The sequence below is a fragment of the Ochotona princeps genome, chromosome 19 (genome assembly GCF_030435755.1).
Source record: "Ochotona princeps isolate mOchPri1 chromosome 19, mOchPri1.hap1, whole genome shotgun sequence".
NCBI lineage: Eukaryota > Metazoa > Chordata > Mammalia > Lagomorpha > Ochotonidae > Ochotona > Ochotona princeps.
The window spans coordinates 5810344-5829816 of NC_080850.1; the positions used below are offsets into that span (position 1 = coordinate 5810344).

General features: G+C 54.0%; 1 protein-coding gene across 1 annotated transcript in view; it reads left to right on the forward strand.

Moving 5' to 3' along the window:
* Window positions 1–5188: 5188 nt before the first annotated feature.
* Window positions 5189–19473, forward strand: part of SH3PXD2B (SH3 and PX domains 2B) — a 91462-nt gene continuing 77177 nt past the window's right edge. Inside the window, exon 1 of the mRNA XM_004587423.2 lies at window positions 5189–5372. Coding sequence (XP_004587480.2) covers window positions 5298–5372 — 75 coding nt within the window. The 5' untranslated portion in view covers window positions 5189–5297. The remainder of the gene's footprint in view (window positions 5373–19473) is intronic.

A 19473-nucleotide genomic window follows, 5' to 3' on the forward strand; every position in this document is an offset into this window, starting at 1 on the left:
TAGTGGCCAGGAAAGCAGTCCTGATGAAGGAATCCACTCCCGGATCCCAACTCCCACAAACATACTTGGGCCGTGGCAGCTGGAAAGGTCTAGAACAGGGGATGATCAAGAACAAGGCTGTGCTTTAGGGAAGAAATTTCACAGGAAAGACAGTGAGGGGACAATGGAAGGGGGGCAGCCATACCCTTGGATGGACCATCACTGCACCTGCTCCTCACCCCCGCGGCTCTGCCTCTTCAGCCTAGGCGCCTGGGATTTCGCTTCCTCACGGGCCGTGAACCATTTTAGAGGCCCCAGCTGTATCAGTTCCTAAGCATCTGCAGGTTCCGCTGTGTTCACTATGAGTGTCCTGCAAGGCCAGTCAATCAGACGAGCGGTCTCAGAGGGATGGAATCTCTCTCTAGGTGCCCTGCCTGTGTCCTCAAAAGCAGCCTGACTCCTCCTCAGGGGGCAAAGGAGGAAAAGAGACAGAGAAACAGATGGTCTCAACTTCCTGGGCCCGGCTATCTGTGCCAGGGGACCCAGCACCTGGGAGAGGTGTGGCCCACAGGCTGCGGACCCCAGTATCACCACGTGGTGCAGGTGGATGGGCTCCACGCCCAGCAGCTATGCAGCCGTCCTCCCAAACACGCATCCTGCGGCACGCTGGTGCTGACATGGGCTTTCAGCTTCTACACTTGCAAGGTGCATGCCTAGTACAGGAATTTAGAGGGAAGAAGGCAGCTAGGGCAGAAGACTCAGCTTTTATTTCTCTATCTGGTCTTCTCCACAGCTCAATCAAAAGAGGCACTGATGCTTCCAGAAACATCTAAAGAAACAGCAAAGCTAGATGGGGTGGGAGAGTTCTCTGGGGAATGGGAGGGGCGGGGGTGCAAAGCAGCCAGCCCTGGAGACTCAATTACAGCCAGAATAATTCACTGTGGAGTAAGGGAGAGGCAGATGCGTCCATTGTCTCTGTTACACTGAGTCGATGCCAGGGGATGTGAGACTGAAATCTTCCGGCTCCTTGGGAACTTGGCGTCTGCCAAGAGAATTGGCTATTAAGAAGAAGAAATACATGAAGTCCAGAGTAATGGCTGGAATAAGGCATAGTACTGGCCAGGGGAGAAGGCAGGGCTTCCTGGAGGAGGTGACTTCCAAGCCAAGCTTTGAAGACTGAGTGAGCGTTCATCCACCACTAGACTCAGTGGAGAAAAGAGAGGCATGCACCAAGGCTTGCAGGCAGGGAAAATCAGAAGTTACCTTCTCCCAAGAACCCCAGGGTGTCTCAGATTGAGACATGTGGCAGGGGACCTGAGGCTGCGGTTAGCACTCAGGGCTACGCCAAGGGCCAGGAAAGAGAAGCAATTGCAGTTCAGGGATTCAGCATTAGAATTACAAGTGGGATGGGGCTGGAGGCAGAATAGTACACATACATGCACTTTCCACATATGAGGGTACCACGGAAGGTTCCATGGAATGCGCTGGCCCAAAGGTCAAGCTGCCATTTGGGTGGGGAAGACACAACCCATTTTGGAATACCTGGGTTTGAGTCCCTGCTTCGCTCCAGTGGCACCTGGGGAGGCAACAGTTTGTCGGGCCCCTGACACCCAAGGGAGAAACCCACCCCAAGTATGGGGATCCCAGCTTTGGCCTGACCCAGCCTGGCCATCCAGGGAGTTTTCTCTGCCTGTCACGAACCCCATGCTGGTTTTTCATCATCTGCATTGTCCCTGACCTCCTTGGAAATCATCTCACAGGATCTCAGCCCTCAGAACCTGTCTGCAAGGTCACTGCTGCTTTCACTGCCTTCTGACAGAGAAGAGAGGCCAGGCCCACGCCACACACTCGGTGGGTAGCCCAGCACATGCTGGGCACTGATTCACACCGGAGTATAGTTGGGAGTCAGGCTGGCATATCCGGGAGTAAGGCTGGCTTCAATGGCTCACCCTAGACCAGTTCACTCCAGGCCAGCCCTCATGCTTCTCTTCGATGACATTTTCCATTACAGCAGGGATACTCTGTTTTAGCTTTTACCATCAAGTAAGGTCTCGTGTCTTCTGCACCGTAACCTATGACCAGCCCCATTAGCAAACCCCCATAAATATTGTTAGGCTGACACCTAGGTCGGGAGCCAGCTTAAATTTAGAATTTGAATTTCAGGTAGGACTTCTCATTCATTTATAGTTCCCTCTTCGGGTTTGGGTTCCCAGACGAACTTGAACTTGCCAGAGTGTTCTGCACTTGTGAGGAAGTCCTTCCCATTCCAGGGAACTCAGGCCACCCAAGTTACGATTTGTATTATCAGTTCTCCCAGACAGAAGCCAAGTGCCTCTTTCCAATCTGCATGACCAACCTAAGCCACAAGCAGCCCACATTGCAACTCCTCCCCAAAATAACGCTGAATACTCAAGAAAAGCCCAGGCTGCCTGGTAGCAGACAGAAATACAAGACAAAAACCGATAGCTCAAGTGAAAACTGGGTGAAGAACTTGAATAGCGATTTCTCCAAAGAGCTAAAAAGGGCAGGACAGCACCCAGAAAGAGATCCACCTGGACAGCTCTACTCGGCAGAGAAATGTAAGTCAGAACCACAACAAGAGCCCCCTTCTTGCCACTGGGAATCGCTGTTGTCAAAAACAAATAAACAAACAGCAAATAACAAGTGTTGACAAGAGGTGCGGATGTTGGAGCCCTGGCACAGCACTGAAGGGTGTGTTAGAGGCTGCAGGCACTCAACAAAAATTAAACAGAATCACTACATGATTCAGCAGTTCCGCTTCTTGGTAGATACCCAAAAAAATTCAAAGTAAATATTACAGGAGACATTTGTATATTGACATTCATAACACTGTGAGTCATAACAGGAAAAAGGTGGACATAACGTAAGTGACCATTGACAGAGAAGTGGATAAAGAATATACAATCAGGGGCCGACACTGTGGCATAGCCAGTTAAACCCACTGTTTGTAGTGCTGGCATCCCATAAGGGTGCCGGTTCAAATCCCAGCTGCTCCACTTTCCATGTTCATGATCCCATCCTGGGAAAGCAGCAGAGGATGGTCCCAGTGCTTGGGCTCCTGCACTTACACGGGAGACCAAGATGAAGCTCCTGGCTTCAACCTAGCTTAGCCCCACTATGGCAGCTACCTGGGAAATGAACCAGTGGATGGAAGAGTCTCTCTGTCTCCCTTTCTGTATCTCTCTCAAATAAATTGTTATGTACAGATCTTGTGAATATAATCTTCATATATATAATCTTCCATGTATACACACACACACACACATTTCTTGCCACTACTTCCCTGAGGCATCTGAAGAAATCAAATTCATGGGGAGAGTAGAAGGGTAGTCCCCAGGGGTTGGGGGAAGTCACGAGGAGCTGTTGGTTTCAAAAGTATAGAGTTTCCCTGGGGGGACGATGGAATTCAAATGGTTGAAATTGTGGGATTTACTGTCACAGATTCCAATAAAAAGGAAGACAAAAGCAGGATGTGGGAAGGTGCAAATTCAGCATCTTCTCCTTAGGCGGGTGGGGTGGGGTGCTCCAGGCCTGGCAACCACAGCCCAGCTGAGGACCTGGTCCTGCAGCTGAGGGGTTGACCTGGGGGCAGGTCTCTCTCTCTCTCTCCCTCTCTCTCTCTTCCCGTCTGGGAAAACCGAGCAAATGGGCTGATTCACCGTCTTTCCTGCCGCTTCTGCATTCTGCGGTTCTGCCTTATTAGGAAAGCTTGCTGGTGCAGAGGGGGAGGTAAAAATGGACTGAAGGGCCCGGCCTTCAGCACACTGGACGGGGCCCCTTGGACTCGGCAGGCTGTACACCAGAAGACGGCGACTAAAAGGAATGAACGTAGCGATATACCAAACAGACGCCGTCTGCCATGGTACCCAGGAGCGTGGTTTGGCAGAAGTCAAGCCGGTGAGGGAGTGGATAGAGTTCAGGAGGACGCAGTACGGGAACTTGAAGCAGCCACTGTGGGCACCATCAGTGGAGACCCCCAGAGCCAGCAGCTGGGAAAGGCCACCTTTGGCCAAGTGTGTGCCTTCCCATCAGCCAAGCCTGGAGGGAAGCCCAGTGGGCAGGGAAGAGCCTGGGGAGAGATCACCCAGGGCAGAACAGGATGCAGAGGCCCTGCAGCAGGGACACAGGGGTCAAGGGAACCGAGTCAGCTCCTGACAGCTCAGGTGGCCTGGCCAGGGTGGCCGCCGGACAGCTTTCTCCTAGCTAACCCCGACTCTGCCCTTTCAAAGACCAACCTTGAATGCTGGGTGGAAAAGAGCCCTGAATTCTTCCAGGCCCAGATCGGAAAACGCTTTGGCTTGGGAGCTGCGAGGGTGCTGACCGCTGGCCCCAATCTCCTCTCCTTCTGTTCATTGTTTCATTCACTGTAACAGGCAACATCTCTCCAAAGTGGCTCGGAAGAGAGCGGATGAGGAAATGTGGGGCAGCCCCAGCCAGGCTGCCTCAGGAAACCAGGCATCCCATGCACCTGCCCACCTCCCCACGTCCCCCCCTCTGTAATCAGCAATCCACTCTTAATATGGGGTCTAGTATCTGTCACTCCAGAGTTGTCCAAGACTCAATAAAAGGTTCTCCCAAAAGCACAGGCTCTCAGCACCTGGTGTGGGTAAGGGGCTCTACAGCTGTTCACAGGCACCCCCAGGCCCCACACCGCCTTACCCCGTTGAGCTGCTCTGTGCATATGGCTTGTCTTGTTCTTTCCTTCTGCCACCCCCCTACCACTCCCTGGGCTCCGCCTTGAATCTCTAGCCCCGATGGGCTAACAATTGCCAACATTGATGTTGCGACCCAGACAAGGGCAGGGGGCTTTCTGTCGGTTGCCAGACAGTCATGCGAACCCATTCTACAGATGAGGCCAAGCTGGGGAGGTGAAACAACCTGTGCCAAGGTCACACAGGCTGGGCAAGAGAGACTGCCTTGGAATCCGAGCAAAGGAGTGCGGGAAGCCTCCCGCGCGCCCATCAGCGCGTGGCCAGCGGCGTGCGCGCTAACCGGTCCCCTCCCGGGCCGGAGCGGGGCGGGGTGGCGGGGCTCGGCGCCCGAGACAAAGGCGTGGTGGCGGGGGCCCGGACGTGGCCGGCGGGGGCCGCGCGCTGGGCCCTTTAAGGGGGGCGGGCCGGCGGCGCGGGGGGCGGGCCGGGGGCGGGCCGGGCCCGGCCGGAGGGCGCGCGGAGCGAAGGGCGGCGGCGGCAGCTTCAGCTCGTGCTTGGCCTGGCTTCTCAGATCGCTCGGCCCCGGCTACGGCTCGCGTCCCTCGTCCCGCGTCTGGTGTCCCGGGGCCCCGTGCAGCAGCGGCCATGCCGCCACGGCGCAGCATCGTGGAGGTGAAGGTGCTGGACGTGCAGAAGCGACGGGTGCCCAACAAGCATTATGTGAGTGCCGCGCGCCCCACGCCCACGCGCGCGCCCCGGCGGTGCGGGCCCGGGGCCCCAGCTTCGGCCAACTTCTGCCTCCTTGCGCCTCTCGCTGCTCCCCGGCCCGGCCGGGCCCAGCCGCGCCACAGCTCGGGTCTCCCGACTCCTCCCCCTCCCATCCCCCTCCTCTCCCTCGCTCGCTTCTCCGCTGCATCCCTTCCCCCTCCTCGCCCCCTCCTCTTCCCCTTCCGTCCCCGGCTGTCTTCCCCGCACCCTGTCCCTGGCTGTCCCCCAACTCCACTCGCCCTGCCCAGTCCCCAGAGTGACCGCAAGGGGTTGGGGTTGGGGAGAGGTTCGTGGTGGCCCGGTTGCCCCCTGCCCTCTCCCTGTTGCTCCTGTGCCCACCCTCACCATCACCAACCCCGCCTGCAGAGCACGGCCACTGGGAGTCCCCCGGGAGACTGCCAAGTTTGGCCCTGTCCTTTTGGGAGATCTCTGAAAATATATCGTTTGGTTGACTGCACCTAAAAGGGTTAAAAAGAACAGTCCCTGCCTCCTCTCCCCAATAAGTTGTGTTTAAAAAATGTACCGAAAGTTGTTGTTTTTTTTCCCCTCCTGGTGCCTCCCTCTGTGCAGAGCACCTGGCTGAGAGATTTCAGGAAAATGGGTCGAATGGCTTGGTTTTACCGATGGATAAGGCTGAGGTGCAAAAGGAGGAGGCAGCTTCTGGAACCCACAGCAACAGCCTGGGAAGGCACCGAGGGGTGACCTCCGTGGAAGGTGGCGCTGGGAGCGGCCTGCTGGGGGCGTGCGGCATGGCTTGCCCTCACGTGGCCCTGAGATGCACCCCACCCCTGACGCGCGCCGGGGGTGGAGGGGTGTTGTGAGTGGGCAGCTCCTGGGGTTCTGGAATGATGGGTCTGGCCGCAGCCCCCGGGAGGGCCTGGCTCCTGGAGAGGAGGGCCTGTGGTATGTCAGTGACCCAGCTACGCTAGGAGAAAAAGTTGACCAGGAAGGAAAACCAAACAAGAGGGAGGGAAAAAATCCTAACAAAGCCGCGTGGAACAATGACTAGAAAAGGGCGTGGCCTGGCCCCTCGGCAGCTCCCAGGCCTCTTCAGCCTGCCTGTTTTAAAAAGCTGGGTCGTCTGTAGCCCTGCGACAGAGCTTCCACCAGCAGCCTGTGGGATACTGCGTCCTGGCTGTTCCAGCAGGGCCCTGCCGACTGGGGCAGCCCCTCGCCAGACCCAGCCCGCTGGGGGAGAAGCTATTTCCTGGACCTGTGGCATCTTTAAATAGAACCAAGTTTCACTCCACTCCCAAACCCAGCTTACGACTACAAATGCTGCCAAATGTGGGTTTCTTGTCAGAGCCTGTTGAGTGTGTGGCTGAGTTGCTTCTTTGGTATGAAGACTGCATGCGCCCGCATGGCAGCATGCAAGAAGTCTGGAAGACTCTCCTTGCCATCTCCCCCAGTTCCCACCCACCCCAGGATCCTGGAGCTGGCTAGACCCCAGTGGATCCGGGCTGCACTCTGCTCACCTTGCCTGCCTCCCCCACGCATTTCAGGTGGCCATTCTTAAGTTCATTTGACCAAGGAGAAAGATAAAGTGCAGGGTAAGGTCCCAGCCAGGAGCAGAGAAGGGATGTGGGTGGGAGGTCTGTTGCACCCCCGGAGTGATGTTCCACCTTCTCCCAGACCTTAGAGTCCCCTGAGCAAAGTTCTTGGAAAAGCTAGGAGCTTTCCCCACCCCCATGGGTTTTTCCCCCTAAGGTTTTGTAGCTTTGAGGGGTACCTTTCTAAGCATTTAGTCACATTCCTGGGAACCCCCAGAGACAACCATCCAGGGGAAGTCACAGATTTCAACTTTGACCTCTGGTTTGGCTGGCTGTGGGTTCTCTCCAACCCTCAGTTTACTCAGCTGTAAGATGGGGGTGAGGCCAGCCACTTGTACAAGTTGAGTGACCATGGGACTGGCCTGGGCTGGGTTTCCTCGACTGTTTGCCTGCTTGCCTGCCTGCCACATGCTGTGGTTGGTGTCACACGCCAGGGAGATTGCATCCGGGACTCTTTTCCTGCATGTGGGTTTAGTCATTTGTGTGATTCAGAGGGAGCCCTCCCCTTCTCGCCAATCTTTTTGGGGTCATCCAATGAGAAGAGTGGGACCTGAGTCAGCCACAGGGACAGGGTGACGGCAGTGAGGGACGGGGGCTCTGGAGCCAACAGGCACTGACTGTGGCTACACCCGATCCCCAGATGCCCTCCTCCCCCAACACACATACACACACACAGACACACACACTGGAGGGAGTGGACAGGTGGCCATCCAGGACAGGTGTGGCCCTGGACTCCCAGTTGCCATGCCCCTTCCTGACGCCACTTTGGAGAGAATGCCAAGCAGGATAGTCCCACTGGCTGCTGTGACCTGGGGTTGGTTAGTATACCTCTCTGAGCTCTGGCTTCCTGCACAGTATCCCCATGACTACATCCCTCAAGGCTGTGGGATCTCAAGTTCAATACAATGTAGGGAGGGGTTGTGTGTCTCCAGCCCACAGGCTTCTCTCTCTACCTTCCCTGCTTCCCAAAGATGTCTCCAGGCATTAATTGCCACATGTTTGTCCCTTTCCTGTTGCTAGACAAAATACAGAGGCTGGTTTCTTTGGGGGAAAAAATAAGCTTTTTAGCTGAAAGTCCAGGATTGGGCAACCCTAGCAGTTTGATCTCTGACGAAAGCTCCCTGGGCTACCGTGCTGCCCGGGCAGTGGCATTCTTGGAGGCATGGTGTTCTTTTAGGAGCTAACTGGAATCTCATTAACCCAACTACTGGGTCGTTTCCCAAGATAGCACCCCAGGCATCCCAACTGTTGGACTCCACCTAAGGTCCTACCACCTCAACACTGGTGTGCTGTGGGCAGAGCTTCCAGCACCTGAACCCCAAGGGGAAATCCACATCCAAGCCCTGGTAGGGACGGGGCAACACCACACACACGTTTGTGCACACACACACACACACAATGTGCTCATCCATTGTGATGAGTCCTGGTCCCCATGATGCACCATCACTGCTGTCCTCACATGCCATGAGCTTGGCACTTAGTTTCCTGGGACGAAGCAGACCACAGGTGTTACAAGTGTTCCCAGAGAGTTGCTCCTGGAGCTCAGGGCTGGGCCACCTGTGCCACTTGAGCTGATATCTTGTTTTGTTTTGTTAAGGATTTATCTTATTTTTATTTCAAAGAGCATAGTGGCAAAGAAGGAAAGACACAGAGATCTTTTATCCATTGATTCACTGCCCAAATGGCCAGACTGTTGGAGCTGGGCCTGTGCAAAGCAAGAGGCTTCTGGGTCTCCCACGTGGATGCAAGGTCCCAAGGCTTTGGGCCATTACTCCACTGCTTTCCCTGATCACTAGCAGGGAGCTAGATCAGAAGAGGAACAGCCAGAACTCGGATCTGTGCCAGCATCCCTATGGAATGCCTGCAGTGCACTAACCCACTGTACCACAGTGCCAGTCCCAACCCATGTGCTATTTCAAAATTAGGCTCAGGAGGTGTGATTGTTTAACTGCTTAGCTGAGTTGTACTTTATATGCCGTAAAGGCAACCTTGGTAAAGGTAGGAGTCCCTGGTGTCTTTATAGTTACAGAGTAGTAGGTAGGCCCGTACTACATTCAGTGTTTTTACATAAATATGCCCCTAAAAATTCTCTGGTCTGGAGTGGTTTAAAGTTGTATTTTTTTTATTTTATATTTTTAATGTATTGGAAAGGTGAAGGGATGGAGAATGGGAGAGGGAGACAGAGAGATTTTCAATCTATTGGTTCGCTCCCCAAATGGCTGCACAGCCAGGGCCTGGCCAAAATGAAACCAAAGCCTCAAATCCCATGCTGGTGCTCCCATATGGAGGTGCATCCATGACACAGCAGGCGAAGTTGCCACCTGTGAAACCACCTGAGTTCTATGTGAGCTCTGGCTGCTCCACTTAAAATCCAGCTTCCTGCCAGTGCACCTGGGAGAGCAGAACATGGCCCAAGTGCTTGGATCCCTGCCACCCACATATAAGATCCAGATGGAGCTTTTGTCTCCTGGCATTGCAGTCTTCAGAAATAAATCAGCAGGTAGAAGCTCTCTCTCTCTCTGATTTTCCTTCTGTCTGTTACTGCCTACCAAATACATAAGTCTTGTCTTAAAAGTGACTTCTCAAAGTCACCCTTTAGATGTCTAATTTGACGCACGTAGCTTCATTTTGTGTTAAGTTGGTTCCTCTGAGGAGTAGCCCTTGTTTATTCAGGCTCCTTATAGGGGACTTTGAGGACGTGGCACAGTTGAGCTTTTTGCAGCCACTTCCTCATGCATGTTCACAGCATGGAATTGCCAGGCCTTGGATTTTGTGCCTTTTCAGCTCTGCGTTTGTGAGCACCGGGCAGTACCTGTGGATACCTCGACCCCGTCCTAGCGAGCACTCACTGTTGTCGAACTTCTCCCTTTCTGCCAGTCACCAGGTCTAGCCACTGTCCCAGCCCAGTCACCCAGCTGCTTCCTCCTCTGGGACTTGCCTGTGTTCTCCTTCCGTCCTTAGCCAGTACAGGTGCTCCCCAACTCCCAAAGCAGACTACCTGCCCCTGTTTATTTCCTATCACAGTCCAACACTCAGTAAAGCACGAACATACCACTTGTTGGATAGCAGGCTTTGCAGTAGATGAGCTGGCCTAGCTGTGGGCTCTGCCTATGCTCTGAGTGTGTTTGGAGATGTGGGTGCTGGACTAGGCTGTGCTGTTCGCAGGTCAGGTGCAGTAAAGGCATTTTGAGCTTTGTGTAAGTGCAGGAGCCACTGGCATGTATTGACTTAGGTGCTGCTGATTTGCAGGATTTATTTTCACCTTAGTGCTACTAACCCTAAAGGCTTAGTATTCGCATGTTCCCCGAGGGAGCCTTAAGAATCAGAGAGGGAGAGGCTTGTGTCTAAAGTCACACTGCCTGGAACTGATCCAAGTGACCTTGCCTGCGTCACTGACACTTTTGGGCTGCATGTTCCTCTTCTGTGAGCGCCTGGGACCGTCCCAGCTCCTTCCCAAGCTCTCCCTTCTTCCAGCCAGCATGGGTATTGCAAGCCCTTAGTCATTCCCTCTTCCAGGAAGCCCAGAGCCGATGCTGGATTGCAGGGCCCAGGATGCCAGCCCTGAGAGCTCCCTCCTCCACCTGCCAGGCTTGGGAGTTGAGAGCTGAGCCTCTCCTGCCACTGCTAGGCCCTCCCACCTTCTCCTCCCAGTTGTGCAGGGCATTTCCCACTCGGGGGTTCCACCCCTGGACCCCCTGCCTGAACTAGCTGCATTGTACCTGCCGGTCACCAATCACCTATATCCCTCCTAGGCAGGTCTTCTGGGGAAAAAAATACCAGACAGGGCAGGAAAGATCTTGGGTGTTAGAGACCTGCATATCCGAGTTTAAGTTCTGTGTGGCCTTGGGCCATGCACTTGGCCCCCAAGCTCAGTATTTGTTAATAAAATAGCAGGATGACTTCCTTTGACAATGTTCGCACAAGGTTTGGCCATGCACACAGCCTGTGCCCGCCTTTACCTGCTGCTGCTGGGGTCAAAGACCAGCGACAGCATCTCTTTCTGACACAAGACTTTGAGGTCTGAGCTGGCTGCCCAGGTGGATGCCCCACCTGAGCTGCTAAAATGAGAATGGCTCCTGGACCCGCCTGTGCCCATAGAGTGATAGTGACGCTTAGCCTGTACCATTGGATGCTGGGCCTGTGGCCTCAGGCCGCAGAAGGTGCCAGATTGGTGGTCATGAGAACTGCTTGGATGGTAACAGTGGCTCTGTGTTGTTTGCCTGCCTGCTGTATTCTCCTTCAAGGGCATTTGTGGGGTGCCCTCACACCCTGGGTGTCATGCTACCCCTGCAAGCCAGACAGAGCCATTCCTACCAATGTCCTCCTCATGTCCCTAGAGTAAGATTCTTTTTTTTTTTAACGCCTTCTGCTTCCTTTTGGTTGAAAAAATAGTGGGTGTGTGACCAGCAGGAGGCTTTCTTTGTGTAGGTGTCACCTGCCAATAGTGTGACCTCAGCTCCAATCACCCCTTGGTGTCTGTGGAGAATTGGCTGCAAGACTTGCCCACTCCCCTGCCACCCACCCGCCCAACACCTGCTAAGGGTACCAAAATCCATGCGTGGTTCTCCTGTCTGTTGCAGCCTAGCTTAGCCATTTGCATGGAGCCCCCATGCATGTTCTCGTGGCTGCTGTAAGTCACTGCTAGGTGACTTGCAGTGCTAGTCCAGTGTAAGGAGTTGTTCTACGCTGTTGTTTAGGAAACAGTGGGAAGAAAAGTCTCCACGTGTTCATTATGGACTCAGCATCCCACCCCTCAATATTCGCAGTCTGTATTTGGATCCACAGATGCGGAACCCCCGGCTGCAGAGGGCTGTCATGCTTGCTTGCCTCTGCTTGTGCCTCAGTGTCCCCAGGCTACAGCTTGGAGGAGGATAAGAGTTGTCTCACAACACTGATGCAAGGGTTGAGTGGGGCCAGCAGCATTAGGATTTGCTTACGGAGGACCTTGTTAGGAGCCTCCCAGCATGGTGGCGTCAGCACCGAGCCACGCAGCAGCACAGAGCAAGATGAGCAAAAGGTGCTGTGCCTACCTGCTAGAATATCAGCAAGACCACAAGACCGTATTCCGGCTCCCATCACGGAAGTGGCAGTGGCCGTGTGCAGACCACATGCCCCAGCTGGTTCCTGCCTGCTCACCCAGCCACAAAGGCTGAGAACACCCATGTGGCTTGCTTTGGAAGCCCACAAACCCAGCTGATAAAATGTCTCTCTCTTTTTTTGCTTGTCTGTGCTTTTTTTTCCCCCTGTTTTCCAAAGGTTCTATAGTGGACACAGATTCCTGTTGTTTGGTAAAAAATAAAAAGAACAGCAAATGCTTATTTAAAAAAAAAGTTCCATGCCAATCTTCAGCCAGTCCAACCAGGTTCTCACACCCTCCCCACACTGTCCATCCCAGCAAGGTAGAAGCTGCAGGCTCCTGGGAGCCCCTGTGCCCCTGGGACAGGCGCCGGGCTTTGGGCACACTCTCCTGGCTGAGGCTAAAAAAGTGGAAAATGAGTGGAAGATCCTAGAAGGGAACAGATGCTTTTATCAGATGCTTTTATCGTTAAGGTGCCGTGTGCCCGCCCAGCAGGCCCAGACCCTTGCCCTGGCACTTCACAGAGCTGGAAGAAGTCACAGACACCTTCGGCAGCCCCAGCATGGTCTGTTCCCTGAGGTCACGGGTGTGCGGGGAAGGTGGCCAGGCCAGAAAGCGATGTGTGCTGGCCACTAAGCAGGCAGCTCCCAGGGAGGGATTTTTGTGTCACACTCAGATTGTGCGGCTCTTTCTCCTTGGAGCTATAACTGTGGTGGGCACAGGGCACTACTCTGAGTGGCTTTGGCTGACCCCATTTCCCTCCCCAGGGGACCGGGGACAGTGGGGGGAGCAAGGAAAAGGAGGCAGTCCTAGTGACTGTAAGAAAGGGAGCCGGCACCAGGCGTGCAGTCGGGTGGGAGAACACTGGAAGTGATGCATGCCCAGCCCAGCGAGGTGGATCCTGCAGTCTCCCTGGGCTCCACCACTTGCCACTGGCTGTGAGCCTTCTCCAGGGAGTGGGTGCCCTTGTTGGAGACAGTCAGTGAACCTTTGTGCTGGAGTGCCTGACAGGGAGAGGCATTATGCGGACCATGGTCCCCAGAGTTATGGCTCTGTGGTCATGGAGCCCATGATGGTGGAGTTGTCTAGACCCTGGACTTGACCTGGCACCCATTGCCCCCTGTACGTGATATAGGAACCAGCTTAGTAGGGAGGCTCAGGGGCTCTAGCAGTGGGCCAGGTGGCAGCATTGGGTGTGGCACGTGCTCACACTGCCTCTGACTGCACTTTGCCATAGGGTCTTTCCTCTGTCCCATTCTCCTTTTACTCACTGGCTCAGGTGCACACCTGTAGGCAGGGTTCCTTGGTTCCAAGCCCAGAGCAAAAGGAAAAGGGGCTGGTGGGGAAGCAGAGTTTGTGCACCTGCTACTACAGCATCACCCCGGTTCATCTCAGACTTCAAGGTTGCTCACATTAGCAAATGTAAGTACAGGACTCTGAGTTCAAGTTCAGTTTCTCACCAGCTTGCAGTATCTGGGACATGGTTACACTGTATAGTTATTCATCCTGTAGCTAAAACCAGAATAGCACTGGGCATCCTGCAGTTGGCGCCGTGCTGCCAGAGTTAGCAAGAGGCTCCCAGAAACCATCCTACATTAGAATGCCCATACTGTCTTTGGAGAATTCGCTGCATGGAAGTGTCCCACACACCTACACACCTCCGGGAGCTGGGTACTTTTTAGCACACAGATGCCATAAGTGAAGCCAGGATTGAGACCTAGAGGAGGTCAATGCCTTAAGAAAGACACTGTCATTTCCAGACTAGTCTGGAACTGGGGAAGGAGTGACCAAGGCCTGTGCCCTTGGCATCTGGGAGACTCGTTCATTGGCAGACTGCCCAGTGGAGGTGACCTGAGGCCAACTGCAAGGCACAAGGAGGATGCTGCCAGATGGACAGGGTACAGGAGTTTTGGGTGCAGACTGGAGAAGACAGTGGGGGGTATGAATGTTAGCATGGTAAGTGGGGAAGAATTTGATGGGGTAGGAGAGATTTGAGCTGTAGGGACCCAGAGAACCTGGAATCCCAGAAGGTCAGAGGCATGAATGCCACCTGCAGGAATGCCTTGCTCCGGTCAAATCCAGGCAGGCAGGGGCCAGGGCTCAGACTAGAGGTGGCCAGAATGGAAGTCAGCAGAGTCAGGGATGTATTGGTATTCTGGTGCTTCTCCATGCAGGGGGTTGGAGGGTAGAGGGGTGGAGGTGGAGATAAAGGGGTGAAGGCTCTTTGGAGGCCCCTGAGGGCACAGGGCATGCTGAGGTCCTAGAGCACCTGCACAGGGGGACTGTGGGCAGTGGAGGGGCAAGGTGGGGTGGTCTCCACAAGCTTTGGAAGGCATGTGGGTTAGGTAGCTGATGGCGTGCTGTCCCAAGACTTCATAAAAATGGATCGTGCCTTTTGTCACTGATTTGGAGTAGCCTCCTTCATGTGAGGGCTGCTTCTGCAGCTGGGGGTCTTTGTGTATCTACGTCCTCATGTTGCTGAAGCAGTACAGCAGCTCTACAACCTCAGGCACATCAGGATTCTGGCATTGCAAGTGACGGAGACAGATGTGGTGTCAGGCAAGGGAAATGTACTAGCAAGTGGGACTGGGAGCATCAGGGGACACTTGGTCTGGGAAAGAATGTGGTCAGCCAGGGCCATCCCAGGGGCAGACAGCTGCTGCATCTGTTTTCAGGCTTTCCCACCACTTCCAGGGAAAAAGAATCTGATTGGTTCATTCAGATCACCTGACTGGCTGGTTGTCAGGCAGGATACTGCTACTAAGGTTGCAAAGAAATGGGAGCAGCCAGAAGAAGGGAGTGGGTCCAGGAAGCCTAGGAGGGGCTGTGCCTCTGGGAGTACTGTTATTAGCCCATTTCACAGATGTGAAGATGGGCTAGAGAAAGGTAGAGCAGTTTGCCTTCTGTGTATCATTGGCTATGAATCAGGTGACCGAGTTTTCCTAAGGGTGGAGTCTTCAATCTTGCTTAATTCAGCATTACTCGGACCCCCGCCCACTGAGCTGGCCCGGGAAGCCAGAACCCACACGATGGCGTCAGCATTTCCTCCTCTGCAGCCAAGGTGTGAATCAGCAGCTGTGGCTTCGAGCCATCCTCGGCTTCCAGTCAGTTCCAGAGACGTGGGCTTATTGTCTGGCCCCGGGCCGGGGAGAGAGGCTGGGGTGACAGGCGGTCTTGTCCTCAGAGAGGTCATCTTATATTGACAGTGCTTGCCTGTAGCTGGGCTGGGCTGGGCTGGGCTGTGAGTACAGGGCTTGGATCAGAACCCTGGGCAGCCCATTCGCTGCCAAGACGAGATGTGGTCTCTTCTCACTTACCCATTCTCTTTTTATAATCTCTGATTATTTTTTCATTTGATTCCAACTTTGAGAGAGAGGGAGATCTTCCATTTGCTGATTCACTCCCCCGATAACTGGGGCTGGACCAGGCCGAAGCCAGGAGCCCAGAATTCAATGTAGGACTCTCCCAGGGGAGGCAGGGACCCAGGTACTTGAGCCATCACCTGCTGCTTTCCAGGATGCACATTGGCAGAGAGCTACAAGTTGGGGGTGGAACCAGGATACTGGAACCTAGGCCCTGTGACAGCTGTGTATATCCTGTGCAGTGTCTTCAGCGCTGAGCCCAATACACAGTACCCAGAGGGGACAGCTAGTCTGAGACCAGGCCGGGACTTCAGAGGGGAAGGGAGAAGGTTACGTGTTCATTTTCCCCAGCCTCCACCTGCCTTTGTTGTGAGTGAAGGCAGCAGCTCTGGGTGGGTTTAGTGACACCTATCCTTCAGTCTGCAACACAAGCTCACTGAGCACAACCCCCTCAGGGGTTGTTGCACAGATCTCCTTGGTCATTTGTAGTCATGGTCTCTTGTAAATTGTGTCATTTGACCCACCACTGGACTTGGTCATTGATCATGCATAGAAATATGCACATAGTTGCTTTAAACATTTTGGTGGGAAATCACTGCAGTTGAATTGCTGTGTGTTTTGCTCCATTTTGAATCAGAGAAGAGATCTGTGTGTTCCGTCTGTCACCTTAGGGAATCTTCAGCAGCTCCAGTTAGAAAGGAAGGGCCCCTCGGTAGACATTTCAAAAGTTAGACCCAGATGCACGTGACAGGGGTGGACCTGCTTTGTCTGTTACTAGATGAGGGGAGCCAATCACAACATTACCACCCTGTGACTGCATCCCTTCGGCTGTAGGCAGTAGGTCAAGATAGCATCTATCAAGCCCAGCACTATGGCTCAGTGGCTAAATCCTCACCTCACAATCGCTGGGATCCCATCTGGGTGCCAGTTTGTGTCCCAGCTATTCCATTTCCCATCCAGCTCCCTGCCTATAGCCTGGGAAAGTGGTTGAGGACGGCCCAAAGCCTTGGGACCCTGCATCCATGTGGGAGACCTGAAGAAGCTCCTGGCTCCTGGCTTTGGATCGGCTCAGCTCTGGCTGTCGCAGTCACTTGGGGAGTTGGATGGGAAGTGGGAATGCCGGGATTAGAACCGGCACCCATATGGGATCCCAGCGCGTTCAAGGCGAGGACTTTAGCCACTAGGCCACTGTGCCAGGCCCATGGGATGTGCATTTCTTTTTTTTTTTTTTTTTTAAAGATTTATTATTATTGGAAAGCCAGATATACAGAGAGGAAGAGAGAGAGAGAGGAAGATCTTCCATCCGATGTTTCACTCCCCAAGTGAGCTGCAACGGGCCAGTGTGCGCCAGTCCGATGCCGGGAACCTGGAACCTCTTCCGGGTGTCCCACACAGGTGCAGGGTCCCAAAGCTTTGGGCTGTCCTCGACTGCTTTCCCAGGCCACAAGCAGGGAGCTAGATGGGAAGTGGAGCTGCTGGGATTAGAACCGGCGCCCATATGGGATCCCGGGGTGTTCAAGGCGAGGACTTTAGCCGCTAGGCCACGCCGCCAGGCCCGGGATGTGCATTTCTAAAAAGCAACCCCGAAGGGTCTGTACAGGTAGTCTGGAAACATGCTCTAAATGAGCCAGCACAGGGTGCCCCCTTTAACTGTTCATACAGTTAGATATTCAGCAGCGTCCTCATTAAGGCACCTGCACAGTAGCCTCTGTGTTCCCCACTGGTGGCTCAGTTCATAGTCTTGCAGTGGACTGTGACGGTTTCTGAGCAAATGGTTTGCTCAGAAAATTTTTCATGCAATGACAAAAACTTGCCATGCAATGCAAGCAGAAAAGATAAATCACATAGTCAACCATCCAGTGTCCTCGGGTTCCACATTGTGGATCAATACCGTGTCCAGGGATTCAGCCAGTCATGGATCCAGAAGTACCCAGAAAAGTATATTGCCATGTAGGGGCTGAGGATGTGGCAAAGCTGGCTCGACTGCCACTTCTGATGCAAAGCAGAGCACCTGTTTAAGTCCTGGCTGCTCTAACTTCCAGGCAGCTGCATGCTGATGAACCTGGGAAGGCAGTGGAAGGTGGCCCAAGGACCTGGGCTCCTGCCACACGTGTGGGAGAGCAGGATAGAGTTTCCGACTTCTGCCTAGCCCAGCCCTGGCTGTTGTAGCCATTTGGAGAGTGAATTAGCAGATGGAAGATTCTCCCTCTATAACTCTGCCTTTCAAATATATCCTTTTGAAAAAATTGCATCTTTACTGAACAGATACAGGCTTTTTTCATAAGCACTGCAGTATAGCAGCCATGCACACAGCATTTCTGTCCTGTCTGGCAGGAGAATCATCTAGAGACAACTTGAGGTATGCAGGAGGGCAAGCGTTGGTCTGTGCAAACACTGTGCCGTTTAACATCTGTGAACTTGAGTATCTGCAAGATCCTGAAAGGAGTCCCCCATGGATCACAAGGGATGCCTGCGGGCGGGGGGGGGGGGGGGCTGGATCTGCATTTTGAAAAGTGTTTCTGTGGGGAGAGAAGGAGTTAGGGGACGCGACGCATGTGCTCAGAGGAGCATCCCTGGGGACAGCAGCTCAACACAGGCAGAGCTTCCAGCCCCAGGCTGTGCCGGAGCCCATGGGTCTGCCCTGGACCTGGCCTCTCTCCGCTGTGCAGAGGGCAGCCTCCTAAGGCTGGTGAGGGAGTGCTGAGTTCCTCCTAGGCTCCCTCATTTGCTCAGTGACTGTGCCATGTTTGTATTTTATAAATCCGAGGTTTCTTCAGAGGGGCGAGCACTGAGCAGGCTGGCCAGGCAGTGCTCAGATTCCTCAAAGGGAGCGGCTTCGTCTTCTCAGCAAGGGACAGGCCCAGGGTTCTTGCCTTCTAGAACCAAATGTGGTCTCGCACAGGAAGGGGGGACATGAATCCGCAGGTGGATCTCCTCTCTATCTCTGCCTCTCAATTTAGATAAATAAATATGTTCATGGTCATTGTGTTTGATGCCGCCTCATGGTTTGGATTGACTTTGAGCCTGGGGAACTCACTGTGGCTACATGGAAGAGGCTAAGGGCTACCACCATACCAGGCATCTTACAAACCTGTCGGTGCTTTGCAGTAACCAAAGGGAGACAGCCGGGGGTGTGATCAGTAGCCTCCCCACCCCATTTACAGATGGAAACACTGAGTTTGCAAAGTAGCATGCTATGCAGGACCCCTGGTGAGGAAATGGTGCAGTCAGGATTAGAGCCCAGCTCTATCCAATTCAGCATCTGGGCCACCTCCATCTTCGCTGGTTTGAGGCTTAGTTGCCGGTTCCATGTAGCATGGCCTTGCTTCACAGCTGGGCAAGCCCCCAGAGGAACTCTCCCCAAGGCTCTGACCCTAAGCAGATCAACTCCTGGCTTTAGTTTTCTGCTGTAGCAAGGACCTGTGACCATTCTCCTTCCAAACTTTGGGGCTGTTCTTCCCAGGCCATTCTGGCCAATTGTTGAATCCGGGTATGGGCATGCAGACCCTGGCTCCAGCTCTTGTCCACACTACCATTGAACCTGGACCCGACAGGGCCTTTTGGAGGGAGGAGTCCAGACAGGGCCTGTAGCAACCTGGCGTTGCTGGTCTGTGTAAGGGACTGCCCCACAGAAGCGGGAAAGATTGGTTAGCATGGGCGCATTTGATGCAAACCCGTGTTGTTCTGCTGGTTTTGTTAAAGCAGAACCAGGAGAAGGCTGGAAGGTGGAGGTAAATTGGGTTGATGCTATTTCAGAAACAACTCCATGGGGCGAGCAGAGGGGCTGACGGTATAGGGGGGAAGGCTACTGCTGGCCTCCAGCAAAGTGTGTGTGAATTCCATTCCCAACTCTTTCCCATATTGCTGTGTGACACTGGATAGGCCAATTACCCAATCTGAGCTTACACACCCATGGAGGAAGTACATGGCCAGGACACAGGGCTCATTTACATTTCCCATCATTGCTTGAAGGATGCGTGGGGTGGCCGCTTTGCCGTCTGTGTCACATGCTCCCTGAGGGTAGCTCCGACTCCTGCCTGGATGCCACACAGGCAGTGGTGCTC